General features: G+C 54.1%; 1 protein-coding gene across 9 annotated transcripts in view; it reads right to left on the bottom strand.

The window, feature by feature from the left end:
- dennd2da (DENN/MADD domain containing 2Da) overlaps positions 1-20,048 on the bottom strand; it is a 155,584-nt gene that overhangs the window by 51,949 nt on the left and 83,587 nt on the right. For all 9 annotated transcript variants that reach the window (XR_013500924.1, XR_013500925.1, XM_078242352.1 and 6 more), the window contains one exon: positions 8,266-8,343. Coding sequence is in view for 7 of the 9 variants with exons in the window: in XM_078242352.1 (XP_078098478.1) it covers positions 8,266-8,343 (78 nt within the window). In the remaining 2 variants the exon portion in view is untranslated. The remainder of the gene's footprint in view (positions 1-8,265; positions 8,344-20,048) is intronic.

The following is a 20,048-nucleotide window of genomic DNA, read 5'->3' as shown; positions in this document are numbered from 1 at the left end:
CACACCGCACTGCCCAGCAAACATTGCCTGTAAACACACCGCACTGCCCAGCAAACAGTGCCCGTAAACACACAGCACTGCCCAACAAACAGCCCCTGTAAACACACCGCACTGCCCAGCAAACAGCGCCTGTAAACACACCGCACTGCCCCGCAAACAGCGCCTGTAAAGACACCGCACTGCCCCGCAAACAGCGCCTGTAAACACACCGCACTGCCCCGCAAACAGCGCCTGTAAAGATACCGCACTGCCCCGCAAACAGCGCCAGTAAACACACCGCACTGCCCTGCAAACAGCGCCTGTAAACACACCGCACTGCCCAGCAAACAGCGCCTGTAAACACACCGCACTGCCCAGCAAACAGTGCCCGTAAACACACAGCACTGCCCAGCAAACAGTGCCTGTAAACACACTGCACTGCCCAGCAAACAGTGCCTGTAAACACACTGCACTGCCCAGCAAACAGCGCCTGTAAACACACCGCACTGCCCAGCAAACAGTGCCTGTAGCCACACCGCACTGCCCAGCAAACAGTGCCTGTAAACACACCGCACTGCCCAACAAACATTGCCTGTAAACACACCGCACAGCCCAGCAAACAGCGCCTGTGAACACACCGCACTGCCCAGCAAACATTGCCTGTAAACACACCGCACAGCCCAGCAAACAGCGCCTGTAAACACACCGCACTGCCCAGCAAAGAGCGCCTGTAAACACACAGCACTGCCCCGCAAAAAACACCTGTAAACACACCGCACTGCCCAACAAACAGCGCCTGTAAACACACCGCACTGCCCAGGAAACAGTGCCCGTAAACACACCGCACTGCCCAACAAACAGCGCCTGTAAACACACTGCACTGCCCAGCAAACAGCGCCTGTAAACACACCGCACTGCCCAGCAAACAGCGCCTGTAAACACACCGCACTGCCCAGCAAACAGCGCCTGTAAACACACCGCACTGCATAGCAAACATTGCCTGTAAACACACCGCACTGCCCAGCAAACATTGCCTGTAAACACACCGCACAGCCCAGCAAACAGTGCCTGTAAACACGCCGCACTGCCCAGCAAACAACGCCTGTAAACACACAGCACTGCCCCGCAAACAACACCTGTAAACACACCGCACTGCCCAACAAACAGCGCCTGTAAACACACCGCACTGCCCAGCAAACAGTGCCCGTAAACACACAGCACTGCCCAACAAACAGCGCCTGTAAACACACCGCACTGCATAGCAAACATTGCCTGTAAACACACCGCACTGCCCAGCAAACACCGTCTGTAAACACACCGCACTGCCCAGCAAACACCGTCTGTAAACACACCGCACTGCCCAGCAAACATTGCCTGTAAACACACCGCACTGCCCAGCAAACAGTGCCCGTAAACACACAGCACTGCCCAACAAACAGCCCCTGTAAACACACCGCACTGCCCAGCAAACAGCGCCTGTAAACACACCGCACTGCCCCGCAAACAGCGCCTGTAAAGACACCGCACTGCCCCGCAAACAGCGCCTGTAAACACACCGCACTGCCCCGCAAACAGCGCCTGTAAAGATACCGCACTGCCCCGCAAACACCGCCTGTAAAGACACCGCACTGCCCAGCAAACAGCGCCTGTGAACACACCTCACTGCCCAGCAAACAGCGTCTGTAAACACACCGCACTGCCCAGCAAACTGCGTCTGTAAACACACCGCACTGCCCAGCAAACAGCGCCAGTAAACACACCGCACTGCACAGCAAACAGCGTCTGTAAACACACCACACTGCCCAGCAAACAGCGTCTGTAAACACACCGCACTGCCCAGCAAACAGCGCCTGTAAACACACCGCACTGCCCAGCAAACAGCGCCTGTAAACACACCGCACTGCCCAGCAAACAGCGTCTGTAAACACACCGCACGGCCCCGCAAACAGCGCCTGTAAACACACCGCACTGCGCCGCAAACAGCGCCTGTAAACACACCGCACTGCCCAGCAAACAGCGCCTGTAAACACACCGCACTGCCCAGCAAACAGCGTCTGTAAACACACCGCACTGCCCAGCAAACAGCGCCTGTAAACACACCGCACTGCCCAGCAAACAGCGCCTGTAAACACACCGCACTGCCCAGCAAACAGCGCCTGTAAACACACCGCACTGCCCAGCAAACAGCGTCTGTAAACACACCGCACTGCCCAGCAAACAGCGCCTGTAAACACACCGCACTGCCCAGCAAACAGCGCCTGTAAACACACCGCACTGCCCAGCAAACATTGCCTGTAAACACACCGCACTGCCCAGCAAACAGCGCCAGTAAACACACCGCACTGCACAGCAAACAGCGTCTGTAAACACACCACACTGCCCAGCAAACAGCGTCTGTAAACACACCGCACTGCCCAGCAAACAGCGCCTGTAAACACACCGCACTGCCCAGCAAACAGCGCCTGTAAACACACCGCACTGCCCAGCAAACAGCGTCTGTAAACACACCGCACGGCCCCGCAAACAGCGCCTGTAAACACACCGCACTGCCCAGCAAACAGCGTCTGTAAACACACCGCACTGCGCCGCAAACAGCGCCTGTAAACACACCGCACTGCCCAGCAAACAGCGCCTGTAAACACACCGCACTGCCCAGCAAACAGCGCCTGTAAACACACCGCACTGCCCAGCAAACAGCGCCTGTAAAGACACCGCACTGCGCCGCAAACAGCGCCTGTAAACACACCGCACTGCGCCGCAAACAGCGCCTGTAAACACACCGCACTGCCCCGCAAACAGTGCCCGTAAACACACAGCACTGCCCAACAAACAGCGCCTGTAAACACACCGCACTGCCCAACAAACAGCGCCTGTAAACACACCGCACTGCCCAACAAACAGCGCCTGTAAACACACCGCACTGCCCAACAAACAGCGCCTGTAAACACACCGCACTGCCCCGCAAACAGCGCCTGTAAACACACCGCACTGCCCAGCAAACAGCGCCTGTAAACACACTGCACTTCCCAGCAAACAGCGCCTGTAAACACACCGCACTGCCCAGCGAACAGCGCCTGTAAACACACCGCACTGCACAGCAAACAGCGCCTGTAAACACACCGCACTGCCCAGCAAACAGCGCCAGTAAACACACCGCACTGCACAGCAAACAGCGCCTGTAAACACACCGCACTGCCCAGCAAACAGCCCCTGTAAACACACCGCACTGCCCAGCAAACAGCCCCTGTAAACACACTGCACTGCCCAGCTAACAGCCCCTGTAAACACACCGCACTGCCCAGCAAACAGCGCCTGTAAACACACCGCACTGCCCAGCAAACATTGCCTGTAAACACACAGCACTGCCCAGCAAACAACACCTGTAAACACACCGCACTGCCCAGCAAACAACACCTGTAAACACACCGCACTGCCCAGCAAACAGCTCCTGTAAACACACAGCAATGCCCAACAAACAGCGCCTGTAAACACACCGCACTGCCCAGCAAACAGCCCCTGTAAACACACTGCACTGCCCAGCTAACAGCCCCTGTAAACACACCGCACTGCCCAGCAAACAGCGCCTGTAAACACACCGCACTGCCCAGCAAACATTGCCTGTAAACACACAGCACTGCCCAGCAAACAACACCTGTAAACACACCGCACTGCCCCGCAAACAACACCTGTAAACACACCGCACTGCCCAACAAACAGCGTCTGTAAACACACAGCACTGCCCAGCAAACAACACCTGTAAACACACCGCACTGCCCAGCAAACAACACCTGTAAACACACCGCACTGCCCCGCAAACAACACCTGTAAACACACCGCACTGCCCAACAAACAGCCCCTGTAAACACACCGCATTGCCCAGCAAACAGCGCCTGTAAACACACCGCACTGCCCAGCAAACATTGCCTGTAAACACACAGCACTGCCCAACAAACAGCCCCTGTAAACACACCGCATTGCCCAGCAAACAGCATCTGTAAACACACCGCACTGCCCAGCAAACATTGCCTGTAAACACACAGCACTGCCCAACAAACAGCCCCTGTAAACACACCGCACTGCCCAGCAAACAGCATCTGTAAACACACCGCACTGCCCAGGAAACAGCGCCTGGAAACAAACCGCACTGCCCCGGAAACAGTGCCTGTAAACACACTGCACTGTCCAGCAAACAGCGCCTGTAAACACACAGCACTGCCCCGCAAACAGCGTCTGTAAACACACCGCACTGCCCAGCAAACAGCCCCTGTAAACACACCGTACTGCCCAGCAAACAGCCCCTGTAAACACACAGCACTGCCCAGCAAACAGCCCCTGTAAACACACCGCACTGCCCAGCAAACAGCTCCTGTAAACACACAGCACTGCCCAGCAAACAGCTCCTGTAAACACACCGCACTGCCCAGCAAACAGCTCCTGTAAACACACAGCACTGCCCAGCAAACAGCTCCTGTAAACACACAGCACTGCCCCGCAAAAAACACCTGTAAACACACCGCACTGCCCCGCAAACAGTCCCTGTAAACACACCGCACTGCTCAGCAAACAGTCCCTGTAAACACACCGCACTGCCCAGCAAACAGTCCCTGTATACACACCGCACTGCCCAGCAAACAGCCCCTGTAAACACACCGCACTGCCCAGCAAACAGCCCCTGTAAACACACCGCACTGCCCCGCAAACAGCGCCTGTAAACACACCGCACTGCATAGCAAACATTGCCTGTAAACACACCGCACTGCCCAGCAAACATTGCCTGTAAACACACCGCACAGCCCAGCAAACAGTGCCTGTAAACACACCGCACTGCCCAGCAAACAGCGCCTGTAAACACACAGCACTGCCCCGCAAACAACACCTGTAAACACACCGCACTGCCCAACAAACAGCGCCTGTAAACACACCGCACTGCCCAGCAAACAGTGCCCGTAAACACACAGCACTGCCCAACAAACAGCGCCTGTAAACACACCGCACTGCATAGCAAACATTGCCTGTAAACACACCGCACTGCCCAGCAAACACCGTCTGTAAACACACCGCACTGCCCAGCAAACACCGTCTGTAAACACACCGCACTGCCCAGCAAACATTGCCTGTAAACACACCGCACTGCCCAGCAAACAGCGCCTGTAAACACACCGCACTGCATAGCAAACATTGCCTGTAAACACACCGCACTGCCCAGCAAACACCGTCTGTAAACACACCGCACTGCCCAGCAAACAGCGCCTGTAAACACACCGCACTGCCCAGCAAACATTGCCTGTAAACACACCGCACTGCCCAGCAAACATTGCCTGTAAACACACCGCACTGCCCAGCAAACATTGCCTGTAAACACACCGCACTGCCCAGCAAACATTGCCTGTAAACACACCGCACTGCCCAGCAAACAGCGCCTGTAAACACACCGCACTGCCCCGCAAACAGCGCCTGTAAAGACACCGCACTGCCCCGCAAACAGCGCCTGTAAAGACACCGCACTGCCCCGCAAACAGCGCCTGTAAACACACCGCACTGCCCCGCAAACAGCGCCTGTAAACACACCGCACTGCCCCGCAAACAGCCCCTGTAAACACACCGCACTGCCCAGCAAACAGCGCCTGTAAACACACCGCACTGCCCAGCAAACAGCGCCTGTAAACACACCGCACTGCCCAGCAAACAGCCACTGTAAACACACCGCACTGCCCAGCAAACAGCGCCTGTAAACACACCGCACTGCCCAGCAAACATTGCCTGTAAACACACCGCACAGCCCAGCAAACAGCGCCTGTAAACACACCGCACTGCCCAACAAACATTGCCTGTAAACACACCGCACAGCCCAGCAAACAGCGCCTGTAAACACACCGCACTGCCCAGCAAACATTGCCTGTAAACACACCGCACAGCCCAGCAAACAGCGCCTGTAAACACACCGCACTGCCCAGCAAACAGCGCCTGTAAACACACCGCACTGCCCAGCAAACAGCGCCTGTAAACACACAGCACTGCCCCGCAAACAGCCCCTGTAAACACACCGCACTGCCCAGCAAACAGCGCCTGTAAACACACCGCAGTGCATAGCAAACATTGCCTGTAAACACACCGCACTGCCCAGCAAACAGCGCCTGTAAACACACCGCACTGCCCAGCAAACAGTGCCTGTAGATAAGGGTGAAACTTCTCACGTTGCCTCACACAGACTGTCTGCACCCACAGACTTGTCAGCAGAGTCCCCTCACCTCCACCCCACATGGTCGTGTTGCAGCATCCCCCATTGATTGCTCTGTGTTGAATAGCCAGTGTTGGAGTGCTCCTTCCCAGCTGTCTCGGCACCTGACCTGTATCTTCAGCAGGCCAATAACCAGCTCGCTGGTCTGATCTGCCAGTGACTGCTGTCGTCTTGACGATGGGGCCCTGTCTCTGGCTGCCTCGAGTGAGTGTGCAGTCACTTGCCTCATGACTGACTGAGCTTAAACCATGGACTGGTGTCCGGGTTGAAAAACGTGTGACAGTGAGATTCTCTCCAAATGAATGAGCCACGGCAGTTTCCAGGGAAATTTGCAAGTCCGTGCAGGCTGGTATTATTGTGATTGCATGCTGAGGGAATGGAAGGATTTTGCGTATTGCTGCCCTCCCCCTGACCAGCAGAGAGTCTATCACAGCAGGGTGGTTGCTCCAAATTGAAGTGTCTTGCCCACTGAATCTGCAATGTCACACCTCTGGGTGTGTGCTTGCTGGATGGGTGTTGCTGCCGAGCTTACGGAAAAGCTGCAGGGGTTGGGGGCAGAGTTCTAGGTGCTGCCACTGCAGAGAAATTCAGGGCTTTCAGTACAGGCAGGCCGTGGATTGGGATCATTATAGTATGAGATTCTTCTCCACCAATGGCACCCACGTGTCAGAGGTTTGGCCCGCACTGCCTCTCACTCATGCTGTGAAATCGCCCCAGGAGATGGCACAACCTGGTCTCAGGGTAAGATCCCCTCCTCCCTCCTGCTTCCGTCTGGCTCCACCTTGCCAGCTCCTGGCTGAGTGTTTACTGGGCAGTGCGGTGTGTTTACGGGCACTGTTTGCTGGGCAGTGCAGTGTCTTTACAGGCGCTGTTTGCTGGGCAGTGCGGTGTGTTTACAGGCGCTGTTTGCTGGGCAGTGCGGTGTGTTTACAGGCGCTGTTTGCTGGGCAATACGGTGTGTTTACAGGGGCTGTTTGCTGGGCAGTGCGGTGTGTTTACAGGCGCTGTTTGCTGGGCAGTGCGGTGTGTTTACAGGGGCTGTTTGCTGGGCAGTGCGGTGTGTTTACAGGCGCTGTTTGCTGGGCAGTGCGGTGTGTTTACAGGGGCTGTTTGCTGGGCAGTGCGGTGTGTTTACAGACGCTGTTTGCTGGGCAATACGGTGTGTTTACAGGCACTGTTTGCTGGGCAATACGGTGTGTTTACAGGCGCTGTTTGCTGGGCAGTGCGGTGTGTTTACAGGCGCTGTTTGCTGGGCAGTGCGGTGTGTTTACAGGCGCTGTTTGCTGGGCAGTGCGGTGTGTTTACAGGCACTGTTTGCTGGGCAGTGCGGTGTGTTTACAGGCACTGTTTGCTGGGCAGTGCGGTGTGTTTACAGGCACTGTTTGCTGGGCAGTGCAGTGTGTTTACAGGCAATGTTTGCTGGGCAGTGTGTTGTGGTTCTCACGATGTGGAGATGCCGGCGTTGGACTGGGATAAACACAGTAAGGAGTCGAACAACACCAGGTTAAAGTCCAACAGGTTCTGGCCACACCTTGCAGCCACTGCCTTCCTCTGTTGCCCGGAAGTGCAGTGCTGTGTTCCTCCCCCTGGGAGCCTGGCAGTCTGCCCATCCACCCACTGAACTGCTCCGAGTTTGGAAAAATCCTGAGGGAGGGGAAGTGGGGGATCACACAGATCTTCCTTCCTCTTTCACATCTCCCCTGCCACTCCCTCAGCCAGTCTCTAAAGCAGGATTTCAGTGTTTAAGATATAACTTTGCAGAGCTCTGTACAGGGGACAGACGTCTTGTCCGAGAGCTTCACAAGTGTTTATGTCCCCACCAGAAGCGAATGGATGCCCACACTGGGAGTAAAGCTCCGTCAAACAGTGCAAATGGGATCTGTTTGAACTCAGTGCTGATATCCATAAGCCCAGCAGATTCCTGATGTGCTGCTGCTCTGCACACCCTGCCTGTTTCCCACACCCACCTGCCATCTAGAAAGACCTCAGCAGTCAGAGAGTTTCTGCCGAGAGTGAAATAGTAGTGGGCAGAATGGAGGGAGCATTACCTTGGAGAAGAGACCAAAACAGCCCAGGCAGCTGATGATGCAAAAAACCTCCGGCAGTCGCGCTCCTCCCCCGCGTGGCTGTGAGAAAGAAGAGGTACACATTAATCCAGGGAAACACAACACACCCATAACCATCGCCCTTGCCTCGATGTTTCACTTCCCCTCAGCATGCACTGTCACAGGCTGGGAAGAGTAGCACAGAGCATTAACTCAAACAGCCTGTTTCTGACCGCAATATTCCATTCAATGTCCTTCCCACACCACAGTTCACTCTGTCATCATTCCCCGAGCACACTGTCAGAGCTTGACTGATATTCCTCCCCCTAGTCATTCTGAGAGAGTGCCAGAGGGTCAGTGCCGAGGGGGCGCCGAACTGTCAGAGGGTCAGTGCTGAGGGAGTGCTGCACTGTCAGAGGGTTAGTGCTGAGGGAGTGCCGCACTGTCAGAGGGTTAGTGCTGAGGGAGTGCCGCACTGTCAGAGGGTCAGTGCCGAGGGGGCGCCGAACTGTCAGAGGGTCAGTGCTGAGGGAGTGCTGCACTGTCAGAGGGTCAGTACTGAGGGAGTGCCGCACTGTCAGAGGGTCAGTGCTGAGGGGGCGCCGCACTGTCAGAGGGTCAGTACTGAGGGAGTGCCGCACTGTCAGAGGGTCAGTGCTGAGGGGGCGCCGAACTGTCAGAGGGTCAGTGCTGAGGGGGCGCCGAACTGTCAGAGGGTCAGTGCTGAGGGGGCGCCGAACTGTCAGAGGGTCAGTGCTGAGGGGGCGCCGCACTGTCAGAGGGTCAGTGCTGAGGGAGTGTTGCACTGTCAGAGGGTCAGTGCCGAGGGGGCGCCGAACTGTCAGAGGGTCAGTACTGAGAGAGTGCCACACTGTCAGAGGGTCAGTGCTGAGGGGGCGCCGAACTGTCAGAGGGTCAGTGCTGAGGGGGCGCCGCACTGTCAGAGGGTCAGTACTGCGGGAGTGCCGCACTGTCAGAGGGTCAGTGCTGAGGGAGTGTTGCACTGTCAGAGGGTCAGTGCTGAGGGAGTGCCGCACTGTCAGAGGGTCAGTGCCGAGGGAGTGTTGCACAGTCAGAAGGTCAGTACTGAGGGAGTGCTGCACTGTCAGAGGGTCAGTGCTGAGGGAGTGTTGCACTGTCAGAGGGTCAGTGCTGAGGGAGTGCCGCACTGTCAGAGGGTCAGTGCCGAGGGAGTGTTGCACAGTCAGAGGGTCAGTGCTGAGGGAGTGCCGCACTGTCAGAGGGTCAGTGCTGAGGGAGTGCCGCACTGTCAGAGGGTCAGTGCTGAGGGAGTGTTGCACAGTCAGAGGGTCAGTGCTGAGGGAGTGCCGCACTGTCAGAGGGTCAGTGCTGAGGGAGTGCCGCACTGTCAGAGGGTCAGTGCTGAGGGAGTGCCGCACTGTCAGAGGGTCAGTGCTGAGGGAGTGCCGCACTGTCAGAGGGTCAGTGCTGAGGGAGTGCCGCACTGTCAGAGGGTCAGTACTGAGGGAGTGCCGCACTGTCAGAGGGTCAGTACTGAGGGAGTGCCGCACTGTCAGAGGGTCAGTGCTGAGGGAGTGTTGCACTGTCAGAGGGTCAGTGCCGAGGGAGTGTTGCACAGTCAGAGGGTCAGTGCTGAGGGAGTGCCGCACTGTCAGAGGGTCAGTGCTGAGGGAGTGCCGCACTGTCAGAGGGTCAGTGCTGAGGGAGTGTTGCACTGTCAGAGGGTCAGTGCTGAGGGAGTGCCGCACTGTCAGAGGGTCAGTACTGAGGGAGTGCCGCACTGTCAGAGGGTCAGTGCTGAGGGAGTGCCGCACTGTCAGAGGGTCAGTGCCGAGGGAGTGTTGCACAGTCAGAGGGTCAGTGCTGAGGGGGCGCCGCACTGTCAGAGGGTCAGTGCCGAGGGAGTGTTGCACAGTCAGAGGGTCAGTACTGAGGGAGTGCCGCACTGTCAGAGGGTCAGTGCTGAGGGGGCGCCGCACTGTCAGAGGGTCAGTGCTGAGGGAGTGCCGCACTGTCAGAGGGTCAGTGCTGAGGGAGTGCCGCACTGTCAGAGGGTCAGTGCTGAGGGAGTGCCGCACTGTCAGAGGGTCAGTGCTGAGGGAGTGCCGCACTGTCAGAGGGTCAGTACTGAGGGAGTGCTGCACTGTCAGAGGGTCAGTGCCGAGGGGGCGCCGCACTGTCAGAGGGTCAGTGCTGAGGGGGCGCCGCACTGTCAGAGGGTCAGTGCTGAGGGGGCGCCGCACTGTCAGAGGGTCAGTGCTGAGGGAGTGTTGCACTGTCAGAGGGTCAGTGCTGAGGGGGCGCTGCACTGTCAGAGGGTCAGTGCTGAGGGGGCGCCGCACTGTCAGAGGGTCAGTGCTGAGGGAGTGTTGCACTGTCAGAGGGTCAGTGCTGAGGGGGCACCGCACTGTCAGAGGGTCAGTGCTGAGGGAGTGTTGCACTGTCAGAGGGTCAGTGCTGAGGGGGCACCGCACTGTCAGAGGGTCAGTGCTGAGGGAGTGTTGCACTGTCAGAGGGTCAGTGCTGAGGGGGCACCGCACTGTCAGAGGGTCAGTGCTGAGGGGGCACCGCACTGTCAGAGGGTCAGTGCTGAGGGAGTGCCGCACTGTCAGAGGGTCAGTGCTGAGGGAGTGTTGCACTGTCAGAGGGTCAGTACTGAGGGAGTGCCGCACTGTCAGAGGGTCAGTACTGAGGGAGTGCTGCACTGTCAGAGGGTCAGTACTGAGGGAGTGCCGCACTGTCAGAGGGTCAGTGCTGAGGGGGCGCCGAACTGTCAGAGGGTCAGTGCCGAGGGAGTGTTGCACTGTCAGAGGGTCAGTGCTGAGGGAGTGCTGCACTGTCAGAGGGTCAGTGCTGAGGGAGTGCCGAACTGTCAGAGGGTCAGTGCCGAGGGAGTGTTGCACAGTCAGAGGGTCAGTGCTGAGGGAGTGCTGCACTGTCAGAGGGTCAGTGCTGAGGGGGCGCCGCACAGTCAGAGGGTCAGTGCTGAGGGAGTGCTGCACTGTCAGAGGGTCAGTGCTGAGGGGGCACCGCACTGTCAGAGGGTCAGTACTGAGGGGGCACCGCACTGTCAGAGGGTCAGTACTGAGGGGGCACCGCACTGTCAGAGGGTCAGTACTGAGGGGGCACCGCACTGTCAGAGGGTCAGTACTGAGGGGGCACCGCACTGTCAGAGGGTCAGTGCTGAGGGAGTGCCGCACTGTCAGAGGGTCAGTGCTGAGGGAGTGCTGCACTGTCAGAGGGTCAGTACGGAGGGAGTGTTGCACTGTCAGAGGGTCAGTGCTGCGGGAGTACCGCACTGTCAGAGGGTCAGTGCTGAGGGAGTGCCGCACTGTCAGAGGGTCAGTGCTGAGGGAGTGCTGCACTGTCAGAGGGTCAGTACGGAGGGAGTGTTGCACTGTCAGAGGGTCAGTACTGAGGGGGTGTTGCACTGTCAGAGGGTCAGTACTGAGGGGGTGCCGCACTGTCAGAGGGTCAGTACTGAGGGGGCACCGCACTGTCAGAGGGTCAGTACTGAGGGAGTGCTGCACTGTCAGAGGGTCAGTACTGAGGGAGTGCCGCACTGTCAGAGGGTCAGTACTGAGGGAGTGCTGCACTGTCAGAGGGTCAGTACTGAGGGGGCACCGCACTGTCAGAGGGTCAGTGCCGAGGGGGCGCCGCACTGTCAGAGGGTCAGTACTGAGGGAGTGTTGCACAGTCAGAGGGTCAGTGCTGAGGGAGTGCTGCACTGTCAGAGGGTCAGTGCTGAGGGGGCACCGCACTGTCAGAGGGTCAGTACTGAGGGAGTGTTGCACTGTCAGAGGGTCAGTACTGAGGGGGCACCGCACTGTCAGAGGGTCAGTACTGAGGGAGTGCTGCACTGTCAGAGGGTCAGTACTGAGGGAGTGCCGCACTGTCAGAGGGTCAGTACTGAGGGAGTGCTGCACTGTCAGAGGGTCAGTGCTGAGGGGGCGCCGCACTGTCAGAGGGTCAGTGCTGAGGGGGCGCCGCACTGTCAGAGGGTCAGTGCTGAGGGGGCGCCGCACTGTCAGAGGGTCAGTGCCGAGGGGGTGCCGCACTGTCAGAGGGTCAGTGCTGAGGGGGCACCGCACTGTCAGAGGGTCAGTGCTGAGGGAGTGCCGCACTGTCAGAGGGTCAGTGCTGAGGGGGCGCCGCACTGTCAGAGGGTCAGTGCTGAGGGGGCACCGCACTGTCAGAGGGTCAGTACAGAGGGGGCATCGCACTGTCAGAGGGTCAGTGCTGAGGGAGTGCCGCACTGTCAGAGGGTCAGTGCTGAGGGGGCGCCGCACTGTCAGAGGGTCAGTGCCGAGGGGGCGCCGCACTGTCAGAGGGTCAGTGCCGAGGGAGTGCTGCACTGTCAGAGGGTCATTCCTGAGCGAGCACCGCACTGTCCGTGGGAGTATACTGAGGGAGTGCTGCACTGTCAGAGGGTCAGTGCTGAGCGAGCACCGCACTGTCCGTGGGAGTATACTGAGGGAGTGCCGCACTGTCCGTGGGAGTATACTGAGGGAGTGCTGCACTGTCAGAGGGTCAGTGCTGAGGGAGTGCCGCACTGTCCGTGGGAGTATACTGAGGGAGTGCCGCACTGTCCGTGGGAGTATACTGAGGGAGTGCTGCACTGTCAGTAAGGCAGAAATTACTGCCTCCTCTGAATAGCAGTGAGGTTCTGCACAGATCAGGCAGCTACTGACACAACGTGCAAAGCTGAACTCTGGCCAACAAATATGGGCACTTGTTTCAAAATTTGTTTTCATTTCTTTAAGTGTTGCTGGTGTGGGAATCATCACAAATGGCTTTTGGGAAGGTGTTGGTGAGCTGTCTTCTTGAACCACTACCATCCATGTGGTGTAGGTACACTACAATGCTGTTAGGGAGTAAGTTCCAGGATTTTGACCCAGCGACTGCAAAGGAACGGTAATATATTTCCAAATCAGCACGGTGCGTGGCTTGGAGGGAAACCTGCAGGTGGTGGTGTTCCCATTTATCTGCTGCCCTTGTTCTCCTAGATGGAAGTGGTTGCTGTTTTGGAAGGTGCTGCCTAAGGAGTCTTGGTGAATTGCTGCAGTGCATCTTTTAGATACTGCACACTGCTGTTAGTAAGCGTCGGCGATGGAGGATGGGAATATTTAAGGTGGCTGATGGGGAGTTGATCAAGCTGGCTGCTTTGTCCTGGATGGTGTTGAGTGTTGTTAGAGCTGCGCCCATCCAGGCAAGTAAAAAGAATTTCATTAAATTCCTTTGGGAAGTCAACCGAGTTATTCATTTGTCAATCATTTTTATCATCCTGGGGATCATTAACATAACAGGGGTGAGGTCGTGAAGTGTGAATATAGAGAGTTAGGCACCAGGCTGAAGTGTAGGACCTCGAAGGTAGTAACTTCTGGACTATTACTGGTGCCACGTGAGAGGAACAGGAAGATTAGGCAGATGAATGCGTGGCTTGAGAGCTGGTGCAGGGGGCAGGGATTTAGATTTTTGGATCATTGGGATCTCTTCTGGGGAAGGGGTGACCTGTTCAAGAGGGACAGGTTACATCTGAACTGGAGGGGGACTAATATCCTGGCGGGGAGATTTGCGAGAGCCACTCGGGAGGGTTTAAACTAGTTTGGCAGGGGGGTGGGGCCCAAAGTAGTAGGGAGACAGAAGAGAAGGTCGAGGACAGCACAGAAGTTAAAGAGAGCACATTAAGTAGTAAAGACAGTGTCAGTATTCCGAGTACCAGACAGATCAGGCAAAGCAGGACAGAGAGCAAGGGAAGTCCAGATTAAACTACATATATTTCAATGTAAGAGGCCTGACAGGCAAGGCAGATGGGCTCAGGGCATGGATGGGTACATGGGACTGGGAGATGATAGCAATTACTGAAACATGGCTAAGGGAGAAACATAGAAACATAGAAAACTACAGCACAAAACAGGCCCTTCGGCCCCACAAGTGGTGCCGAACATATCCCTACCTTTTAGGCCTACCTATAACCCTCCATCCCATTAAGTCCCATGTACTCATCCAGGAGTCTCTTCAAAGACCCTATTGAGTTTGCCTCCACCACCACTGATGGCTGCCGATTCCACTCGCCCACCACCCTCTGTGTGAAAAACTTACCCCTAACATTTCCCCTGTACCTACCCCCCAGCACCTTAAACCTGTGTCCTCTCGTAGCAGCCGTTTCCACCCTGGGAAAAAGCCTCTGAGAGTCCACCCGATCTATGCCTCTCAGCATCTTATACACCTCTATTAGGTCTCCTCTCATCCTACGTCTCTCCAAGGAGAAAAGACCGAGCTCCCTCAGCCTATCCTCATAAGGCATGCCAACCAATCCAGGCAATATCCTTGTAAATCTCCTCTGCACCCTTTCAATCTTTTCCACATCCTTCCTGTAATGAGGCGACCAGAACTGAGCACAGTACTCCAAGTGGGGTCTGACGAGGGTCTTATATAGCTGCATCATTATCCCCGGACTCCTAAACTCAATCCCTCGATTGATAAAGGCCAGCACACCATATGCCTTCTTAACCACCTCCTCCACCTGCAGGGCCCCAAGGTCCTTCTGATCCTCTACAGTACTAAGAGTCTTTCCCTTTATATTGTACTCCTTCATCCCATTTGACCTACCAAAATGGACCACGACGCATTTATCTGGGTTGAAGTCCATCTGCCACTTCTCCGCCCAGTCTTGCATCCTATCTATGTCCCTCTGTAACTTCTGACATCCCTCCAGACTATCCACAAACCCACCAACCTTCGTGTCGTCGGCAAACTTACCAACCCATCCCTCCACTTCCTCATCCAGGTCATTTATGAAAATGACAAACAGCAAGGGTCCCAGAACAGATCCCTGGGGCACACCACTGGTGACCGACCTCCATTTAGAAGAAGACCCATCTATACCCACTCTCTGCCTCCTTTGGGCAAGCCAGTTCTGGATCCACAGGGTAGCAGCCCCTTGGATCCCATGCCCTCTCACTTTTTCGAGAAGCCTTGCATGGGGGACCTTATCGAACACCTTGCTAAAATCCATATAAACCACATCTACCGCTTTCCCTTCGTCAATGTGTTTAGTCACATTTTCGAAGAACTCCACCAGGCTCGTAAGGCACGATCTGCCTTTGACAAAGCCATGCTGAGTATTATTGAGCATACTAAACCTCTTAAATGCTCATAAATCTCGTCCCTCAGGATCTTCTCCATCAGCTTACCAACCACTGAGGTTAGACTCACCGGTCGGTAATTTCCTGGGCTATCCCTATTCCCCTTCGTGAAAATAGGAACCACATCCGCAATCCTCTGGCACCTCTCCCGTCTCCATCGACGATGCAAAGATCATCGCTAGAGGCTCTGCAATCTCTTCCCTCGCCTCCCACAGTAACCTGGGGTACATCCCATCCGGACCCGGCGACTTATCTATCTTGTTGCCATTCAAAGATTCCAGCACAACCTCTTTGTTAAAGTCCACATACTCAATCTTTTCAGTCCACCGCAAGCCCACAGTACATCCACCCATATCCTTCTCCTCTGTGAAAACCGAGGCAAAATACTCATTAAGCACCTCTGCCATTTCTACTGGTTCCATCCAGAATTTCCCGCCTTCACCATTTATAGGCCCTATTCCTTCACGTCTCATCCTTTTACTCTTCACATATTTATAGAACACCTTAGGGTTTTCCTTAATCCTACCTATATATATGGATTTTAGTAAGGCGTTTGATAAGGTTCACCATGGTAGGCTTCTGCAGAAAATGCAGATGTATGGGATTGGGGGTGATCTAGGAAATTGGATCAGGAATTGGCTAGCGGATAGGAAACAGAGGGTGGTGGTTGATAGTAAATATTCATCATGGAGTGCGGTTACAAGTGGTGTACCTCAGGGATCTGTTTTGGGGCCACTGCTGTTTGTAATATTTATTAATGATCTGGATGAGGGTATAGTTGGGTGGATTAGCAAATTTGCTGATGACACCAAAGTCGGTGGTGTGGTAGACAGTGAGGAAGGGTGTCGTAGTCTGCAGGAAGACTTAGACAGGTTGCAAAGTTGGGCCGAGAGGTGGCGGATGGAGTTTAATGCGGAGAAGTGTGAGGTAATTCACTTTGGTAGGAATAACAGATGTGTTGAGTATAGGGCTAACGGGAGGACTTTGAATAGTGTGGAGGAGCAGAGGGATCTAGGTGTATGTGTGCATAGATCCCTGAAAGTTGGGAATCAAGTAGATAAGGTTGTTAAGAAGGCATATGGTGTCTTGGCGTTTATTGGTAGGGGGATTGAATTTAGGAGTCGTAGCGTTATGTTGCAACTGTACACAACTCTGGTGCGGCCGCACTTGGAGTACTGTGTGCAGTTCTGGTCCCCACATTACAGGAAGGATGTGGAGGCTTTGGAGAGGGTGCAGAGGAGGTTTACCAGGATGTTGCCTGGTATGGAGGGGAGATCCTATGAGGAGAGGCTGAGGGATTTGGGATTGTTTTCGCTGGAAAGGCGGCGGCTAAGAGGGGATCTTATTGAAACATATAAGATGATTAGAGGTTTAGATAGGGTGGATAGTGATAGCCTTTTTCCTCTGATGGAGAAATCCAGCACGAGGGGGCATGGCTTTAAATTGAGGGGGGGTAGTTATAGAACCGATGTCAGGGGTAGGTTCTTTACCCAGAGGGTGGTGAGGGATTGGAATGCCCTGCCAGCATCAGTAGTAAATGCGCCTAGTTTGGGGGCGTTTAAGAGATCCGTAGATAGGTTCATGGACGAAAAGAAATTGGTTTAGGTTGGAGGGTCACAGTTTTTTTTTTTAACTGGTCGGTGCAACATCGTGGGCCGAAGGGCCTGTTCTGCGCTGTAATGTTCTATGTTCTATGTTCTATGTTCTACCTGCCAAGGCCTTCTCGTGACCCCTTCTGGCTCTCCTAATTTCCTTCTTTAGTCCCTTCCTACAAGCCATATACTCATCTAGATCCCTATCTTCGCCAAGCTCTCTGAACCTTTTGTATGCTTTCCTTTTCTTCTCGACTAGGTCCCGCACAGCTTTCGTGCACCACGGTTCCTTTAACCTACCAACACCTCCCTGTCTGCTCGGAATGTTGTCCTGTAGAACTCTAGACAGACATTCCTTGAAAAACTGCCACCTCTCTTCAGTACATTTCCCCGAGAATACCTCCTTCCAATTTACTCCTCTAATTTGCTGCCTTATGTCTTCATATTTCCCCTTACTCCATGTAAACGCTTTCCGAGCTTTCCTGATCCTCTCTTTTTCCAAAGCAAGCATAAAGGAGATAGAATTATGATCGCTATCCCCAAGATGCTCTCCCACTGAGAGATCTGACACCTGTCCAGGTTCATTGGTCAGTATCAGATCAAGTACAGCCTCTCCTCTTGTAGGCTTGTCCACATGCTGTGTCAGGAAACCCTCCTGAACACACCTAACGAACTCCTCCCCATCCAATCCCCTTACCCGAGGGATATTCCAATCTATGTTTGGGAAATTAAAGTCTCCCATAACAACAACTCTGCTATTATTGCAACTCTCCAGGATCTGTTTTCCTATCTGCTCCTCCACCTCCCTGTTACTAGGGACAGGACTGGCAGCTCAATGTTCCAGGGTACAGATGCGATAGGAAAGATAGAACAGGAGGTAAGAGAGAAGGGGGAGTTGCACTTTTGATTAGGGAAAATATCACTGCAGCACTGAGAGGGGATATATCCGAGGTATTCGGCTACTATGGGTAGAACTGAGAAATAAGAAGGGGGCAATCACTTTGATAGGGTTGTACTATAGGCCCCCAAATAGTCGGCGGGAAATTGAGGAGCAAATATGTAAGGAGATTATAGATAGCCCCTAGAAAAATAGGGTGGTAATAGTAGGGGATTTTAACTTTCCCAACATTGACTGGGACTGCCATTGTATTCGAGGGTTGGATGGAGAGAAATTTGTTGAGTGTATTCAGGAGGAATTTCTCAATCAGTATGTGGATGGCCCGACTAAAGAGGGGCAAAACTTGACCTCCTCTTGGGAAATAAGGAAGGGCAGGTGACAGAAGTGTTAGTGAGGGATCACTTTAGGACCAGTGATCATAATTCCATTAGTTTTAAGATAGCTATGGAGAATGATAGGTCTGGCCCAAAAGTTAAAATTCTAAATTGGGACAAGGCCAATTTTGATGGTATCAGGCAGGAACTTTCAAAAGTTAATTGGGGGAGTCTGTGGGAAGGCAAAGGGACATCTGGTAAGTGGGAGGCTTTCAAAAGTGTGTTCACCAGGGTTCAGGATAAGCACATTCCTCTCAGAGTGAAGGGCAAGGCTGGCAGAAGTCGGGAACCCTGGATGACTCGGGATATTAAGGCCCTGGTCAAGAAGAAGAAGGAGGCACATGACATGCATAGGCGGCTGGGATCAAGTGAATCCCTTGAAGAGTATAGGGGGTGTCGGAGTAGTGTTAAGAGAGAAAGCAAGAGGGCAAAAAGGGGACACGAGATTGTTTTGGCAGATAAGGCAAAGGAGAATCCAAAGAGCTTCTTCAAATACATAAAGGCCAAAAGAGTAACGAGGGAGAGATTAGGGCGTCTTAAGGATCAACAAGGTCATCTATGTGTGGATCCACAAGAGATGAGTGAGATACTAAATGAATATTTCTCATCAGTATTCACTGTTGAGAAAAGCATGGATGTTAGGGAACTTGGGGAAATAAATAGCGATGTCTTGAGGAGTGTACATATTACAGAGGTGGTGGTGCTGGAAGTCTTAAAGCGCATCAAGGTAGATAAATCCCCGGGACCTGATGAAGTGTATCCCAGGACATTGTGGGAGGCTAGGGAGGAAATTGCAGGTCCCCTCACAGAGATATTTGAATCATCGATCGTCACAGGTGAGGTGCCTGAAGATTGGAGGGTGGCAAATGTTGTGCCTTTGTTTAAAAAAGGCTGCCGGGGAAAGCCTGGGAACTGCAGGCCGGTGAGCCTCACATCTGTGGTGGGTAAGTTGTTGGAAGGTATTTTGAGAGACAGGATCTACAGGCATTTAGAGATGCAAGGACTGATTAGGGACAGTCAGCATGGCTTTGTGAGTGGAAAATCATGTCTCACAAATTTGATTGAGTTTTTTGAAGGGGTAACCAAGAAAGTAGAGGAGGGCAGTGCAGTTGATGTTGTCTACATGGACTTTAGCAAGGCCTTTGACAAGGTACCGCATGGTAGGTTGTTGCACAAGGTTAAACCTCATGGGATCCAGGGTGAAGTAGTTAAGTGGATACAAAATTGGCATCTTGACAGAAGCCAGAGGGTGGTTGCAGAGGGTTGTTTTTCAAACTAGAGGCCTGTGACCAGCGGTGTTCCTCAGGGATCGGTGCTGGGTCCACTGTTATTTGTCATTTATCTTAATGATTTGGATGAGAATATAGGAGGCATGGTTAGTAAGTTTGCATATGACACGAAGATTGGTGGCATAGTGGACAGTGAAGGTGATCTCGGATTGCAACGGGATCTTGATCAATTGGGCCAGTGGGCTGACGAATGGCAGATGGAGTTTAACTTAGGTAAGTACAAGGTGATGCATTTTGGTAGATTGAACCAGGGCAGGACTTACTCAGTTAATCGTAGGGCGTTGGGGAGAGTTACAGAACAAAAAGATCTCGGGGGACAGGTTCATAGCTCCTTGAAAGTGGAGTCACAGGTGGACAGAGTGGTGAAGAAGGCATTCAGCATGCTTGGTTTTATCGGTCAGAACATTGAATACAGGAGTTGGGACGTCTTGTTGAAGTTGTACAAGACATTGGTAAGGCCACACTTGGAAAACTGTGTATAGTTCTGGTCACCCTATTATAGA

The sequence above is a fragment of the Mustelus asterias genome, chromosome 25 (genome assembly GCF_964213995.1).
Source record: "Mustelus asterias chromosome 25, sMusAst1.hap1.1, whole genome shotgun sequence".
Classification (NCBI taxonomy): domain Eukaryota; kingdom Metazoa; phylum Chordata; class Chondrichthyes; order Carcharhiniformes; family Triakidae; genus Mustelus; species Mustelus asterias.
The sequence above is the reverse complement of the archived record's forward strand: the minus strand, read 5'-3'. Positions and strand labels throughout refer to the sequence as shown.